The following is a 5,230-nucleotide window of genomic DNA, read 5'->3' as shown; positions in this document are numbered from 1 at the left end:
GTTGTGTAATTCTTAGTTCTAATGAGTAATGTGACCCTTGTGGTTGTGATTAGGATCTTGATGCATCCAAGAGAAGGTTTGTATGTGGTTGAGTAAGTAACCTTAATGGTTGGAAGCAAAAGGGAGTAAGAAGAAAGCTTAAGATACAAGGTAGCAAACTTGACCTTACTTTTATGTGTTTGGTATTTGCTTGCATGTATGACATGTTTCTATGTTATATGATTTTATGAACTCATGTGTGTTGTGATTGTGAATGTGTTTGAAATATTCCATAGGCCTATGTGTTTTATGATAAATGCATGATGATTGCCAAACATGTCATTATGTTATAAAGATGTTAAGTTACAAGCATGTTACAAATGTCAAGCTTGTCATGTATGTTTGGGTGGTTATTGTTTGCTACTGAGATTCTCTCGAATCTCACCCTCCCTTAATCAATTATAGTAGGTCAAATGATAAAAAGAAGGCATGCATGAATAAGGGCAAGAAGATGGACGCAAAGAAAGTAGAGAATTTACATGTGTTTCAATGTAATGATTAACATCGCTAATTATGTAATTAATTGTGGATATGTCAAGCATGAAATGTTATGTAATGTTTGATGTATAATGTAATGGCATGCAACTCAAAGTATATGAATGAATGGGAATCTATAAAGCTAGTTGTTGCATGTTCGAATGAAGGGAGAATTAAAGTAAGAATTGTTTAATGGATAAAACGTAGGCCCTGGACCAGTCAGTTTCTAGCTTCAGTTTGACCTACCAAATGAATGAGTTAAGGCACAAAATTTGACATCATCAAAGTACACATCCCAAGCTTTAAAACAAGTAGTAAATCACTTAAAAAGGATGTGTGTGCTAAGAGTTATGCCCTCCCAAAGCTGAACCTGTATTCTGGAAAATACTCAGTGAACATTACCCGAAAGCTCTCTATGACCCTAGGTCGCAACCTGGGAAGTTGAGGCCGCGATCAAGAAGCAAAAATGACCTCTTTGACTTCAAGTCATGACTAGAAAGTACCAAGTCGCAACTCAGACATTCTATGGACTCAAGTCGTGACCTAGACTGAAAGTTTGGGGAAAAGCTTCAATTTTGTCACGAATTTTCAATCCACGGGCTTGCTTCATAAATTGCTTCCAAGCGCATACTCTGAAGGTTAAAGGTAGGATGTTTCAGATATTATATGATTAAGACTGAAAAATAAATAGCAACTCCACCCTTAATAACATCACAAACCAATTACCAGTCTAACACAATTTATCTGATATAGATTTAAAATGGAAAGGGGAACACGAAATAATAGTACTGGATCTAGTGGATATCAAAGAAATGGGACGTGGAAAAACTTATTGCAAACCCATGCCCACCACCTCACATGAATTGCAAGGTCTTAAAGATAAATTTAACAAGAAGGCGGGGTTCACATACCACCTTGTAAGTATAATAGTCTAGCTTGTTATCATTTTTTTAAATTATTTTGGTCATTATAATATAATACTCCTCCGGTCCTTAATATAGGACTCAATTCTTAAGTTGATTTTGGTCCTAAATATAAGACCCATTTATCATATTTATCAATTTTTACTAAATTACCCTTATGAATACTCCCTCAACCATAATCAAGTAGAAGAGGGAGATAGGGTATTAAGAAAGATGATTATGGTGTTTTAGGAAAAATGTGTCACTTTTCTTATAATTAACTAACTTACCTAACTTCCTTAATCTAATCAAATTAGTTAAATGGGTCTTACATTAAGGACCAGAGGAGTATAATATAATCCACTGTCTCTATAATGCCGCTCTCACATTTCAAAATGGTATCCATCAAATGCAACATAACCTTCCATATAATTGTACGATTGAGAAAAGTAGACTTTTTTTTTTTTGGAAAGCATCTAAGAAAGTAGACTTTAAAGCTATTTGCTTTCGGCTGTGCTTAATATGTAAATGGACAAGTGGGCTCCTTAATTATGCAATTAAGCAATCCAGACCCCAAAGCCATTTTCATTTAATAGAGTAGTATTGTATTTAATATAAAAACTAGTTTGAGAGTTGTATTTGGTCCAAAATATATAAAATCCTAATTCATATGTGTACATCATATTATTATTTTTTTAAAACTTTTTTACCTAACTTATAAATTGAGATATAATTGAATATTTGAATGTTATATAAGGATATTTTAGGAAGATTATATCACATTTGTTATAATTAACTGATTTGTTAGAATTTTTTAATCTAGTAACTCTAATATTAAGGATTGGAGGTAGTTAAACTATTAATATGACATTCCATGAAAATATAAAAGATAACCTGACCGAGAGAGAATTGAACACAGAGAAAAGATGAGTGAGATCCATTAAAAAATAAAATAAAATCATTAATTAGATAATTATAAAAAAAATAATTTTATATAATATATATATTAAAGATCTATCTATATTGGGCTCGTAAGATAATTCAAGAGAAAATAAAAGCTAGTCCAAAACATGTTTCGATATATATATATATATATATATATATATTATCAAAGGTTTTGATATATATCATTTTATAACTAATAATATTCAATTTGTCGGTTCCGAAAATTTTTTTAGTTTAAAAAAAAAAACAGTAAGCTAAGTCCAAATTTCTGCAAAAGCAAACAATAGATCAGTACATGCACTAGGCCATTATTACACGTTCAAAGACCAAGAGAAAACCACAAGATCATCAAAGCTAGGAGCACCCACTAGTTTTTTAAGGTTTCTTCGCCAACAAGAAGACATCAAACATGGTGAAAATCAAAAGGAAAACCTTAATCTTTTTTAAAACTGAGTCAACTCCTCAACGTCTTCCACCACCGCCGACAACACAGAGGACGTCGTCTTTCTGCCGTTGGTGGCGGAGCACTTGTTTCGAATCTCCCCTTGCTTCCCCGTCAACACACTCAGCTGACTCATCTTGATCATGGCCTGAGAAAACTTGTCAAAGAACAACTTTTGATTCTTAGCGAAGCTGACGACGATGCTCTTGGTTCTGGCATCAGTGAACAGATCCTGGTCGGAGACAAAGAGGCCTTGCCGGTTCATGAGGTCGACGTAGTACTGGTTGTCAAAGATGTTGGGGGTTCGGACGTCGAGGTTGGCCGTGTTGGGGGAGGAGGCGGCGGGGCAAATGGCCTTCAGGGAGGCGGCGAAGGAAGAGTCCATGGTGCGATCGACGGTGGGGGAGATGCGGCCGAAGAAAGCGCCACAGTGGGAACGGCCGAAGGTGTGGGCGCCGGAGAGAGCGACGACGTCCGTGGCATCGAAGTTTTGGTCACCGAAAGCGCTGAGAAGGCCGCCGGTGGAGCTGAATGGGCCCGGCAGGTTGTTGGTTCCGGCGACGCTGAAGTTAAGACTGTCCCGCCTTCCTAGTGGTACCGGAAAATTGGGCCCTCCGGACTGTATCATCAAATCCAAAGGAAACAATTTAACAATTTTTTACGGTTTTAATGTCTTCAAGCAAGGCATTAAATCGGGCAACACGATAATAAATTAATAATATAAGAGTTTAGACTCAAGAAAAATAAATATAATAATCCTCTTAAGTACTTTTTCAGGATCGGACCCCAATATTGAATCAGTGGCTTCTCCACTATCGTGACTTACACTTTTCCTTCTTTAAGCCTTCAAGGACATCATTTCCTTAGAGCATCATTATGAGCCAGATACCTTAATCATGCGTTGTTTGATTCTTCAGCCTTTCTTTTCTTTTCTTTTCTTTTCTTTTCCAATTTACTTTTGCTTTCATTTTTAAATTATGTAATGAAGAAAAGCACTGGTGGGAAAAAAATTATCATGGCATATCCAACTCGTATTTATTTTAAAACATTGTTCTTTTGCTAAAAAGTGAATCAGATACGTCCTATACCAACTGATGAATAGATATATGTTAAGAAAATTGTGGGCATGTAGAGTTTTTTTTTTTTTTTTGAAAAAAAAAGCCTAATTTGAGTAAACCGGTATATACAATTAGTATTACCCAAAAGCGAACTAAGAATTGATATATGGCAAGATGAAAGGAGATTATTACCAAGAAGACAGCTTCACGAGCTGCAAGGACAGTGAGATCAGAGCAAGAGACGACTCTTCCACACTTCTTATGAATCAGAGCTCGAAGATCTTCAATAGTCTGCAACGCCTCTGGCCTTAAGGTCACGTTTGGAGGGGTGTCCTTCTCGCTCTGATCATTAGGCGATACTGCGTCCAGCAACACCGATCCATCGCATCCCTGCCAATAATGACATCAATCACCCAAACACATACCATCCATTCATTCTACGCCTAATTACAGTATTCTCAAGCATAATTCGAACCGTATTTTAACTGTTTTTTCTCAATGATGTCTTCGCCACCTGGGGCTATAGTATATTCTAAGGGTTGGGCTGTTCACCCATTAAAGCGGTACATGAGCTGGGTTTAGAACGTTACGAGACAGCTCAGTCATATCCGGTGTGTGCATTAGAGCATTGACAGAATCTTCTCCTAGTACGGTTTCGTGATATTATAGCGACTATATTTGTTATAGCTAGGCCGTCTGGCTAGTTTTACGTAGAGTCTAAGACAAGTTATACTGACCTGAACGAAGCAGTCGTGGAAGAAGATGCGGACGATGCCGGCAGCCTGGCCGATGTCCCTCTTAAAGACCTTCCTAAGATGGTTTCTGACTAAAGACTCAAGCTGGGGACAGCTTGATTGGTAGAAAGTCCAAGACAGTCCCTTCACTATAGGGGGAGGGGCTTGTGCCTCAGAGGCTTGGAAATATGATAATAATACAAATGAACTCAACAAAACCAAAGTGGACAGTGATGAAGCCATCTTGTTGATGAGTTAGTGTATACTGTGCGCCTTGTGAAAGCAACGAGCATGCTATTTATACACCAATGAAGTTTGTCGTCTACCTGAACGGATGATAAAATAACGGAAAATTTACTGTAAAGTCTCAAACAAAGAACATAATTATATTAAAATGTCCCACATCAAGTGAATTACAAGTTCTGGAGTAAAAAATTATAGCAAGACCAATACTCTTGGCTTGTCATTAAGATTTTTAATTACTATCCTTTTCTTGAGATTTATCGGTACTTTACCTTGAAAGAAAATGACTTGAATTATTTCATAGTCATGAAGATTTTGTTTTGTCATAACTCGTGAATTCATTATACCCTCTCTGATGAGATTTTTCTTCTGACTCAATCTCACCTAAGT

At 36.7% G+C, this 5,230-nt stretch overlaps 1 protein-coding gene across 1 annotated transcript; it reads right to left on the bottom strand.

Moving 5' to 3' along the window:
- Window positions 1–2,607: 2,607 nt before the first annotated feature.
- LOC114716436 (peroxidase 12) lies at window positions 2,608–4,862 on the bottom strand. The gene is made up of 3 exons (XM_028901444.1): window positions 4,601–4,862; window positions 4,056–4,253; window positions 2,608–3,424 (listed from the first exon to the last, which is right to left on the bottom strand). Exons 1-3 carry the CDS (start codon window positions 4,838–4,840, stop codon window positions 2,807–2,809), a joined length of 1,056 nt encoding a protein of 351 aa, XP_028757277.1. The 5' UTR covers window positions 4,841–4,862; the 3' UTR covers window positions 2,608–2,806.
- Between the last annotated feature and the right edge of the window lie 368 nt (window positions 4,863–5,230).

The sequence above is a fragment of the Neltuma alba genome, unplaced genomic scaffold (genome assembly GCF_004799145.2).
Source record: "Neltuma alba isolate B1F8T4 unplaced genomic scaffold, ASM479914v2 tig00011656_pilon, whole genome shotgun sequence".
Lineage (NCBI taxonomy): Eukaryota > Viridiplantae > Streptophyta > Magnoliopsida > Fabales > Fabaceae > Neltuma > Neltuma alba.
Note: the sequence above shows the minus strand (reverse complement) of the source record. Positions and strands in the feature narration are given on the sequence as shown.

Coding starts and splice junctions, on each gene's coding strand:
- LOC114716436 (XM_028901444.1), bottom strand. CDS start 4,840: ATGGCTTCATCACTGTCCACTTTGGTTTTGTTGAGTTCATTTGTATTA. Junction 4,254..4,600: donor TCCACGACTGCTTCGTTCAG/GTCAGTATAACT, acceptor CATTATTGGCAG/GGATGCGATGGATCGGTGTT. Junction 3,425..4,055: donor CTCGTGAAGCTGTCTTCTTG/GTAATAATCTCC, acceptor TTGATGATACAG/TCCGGAGGGCCCAATTTTCC.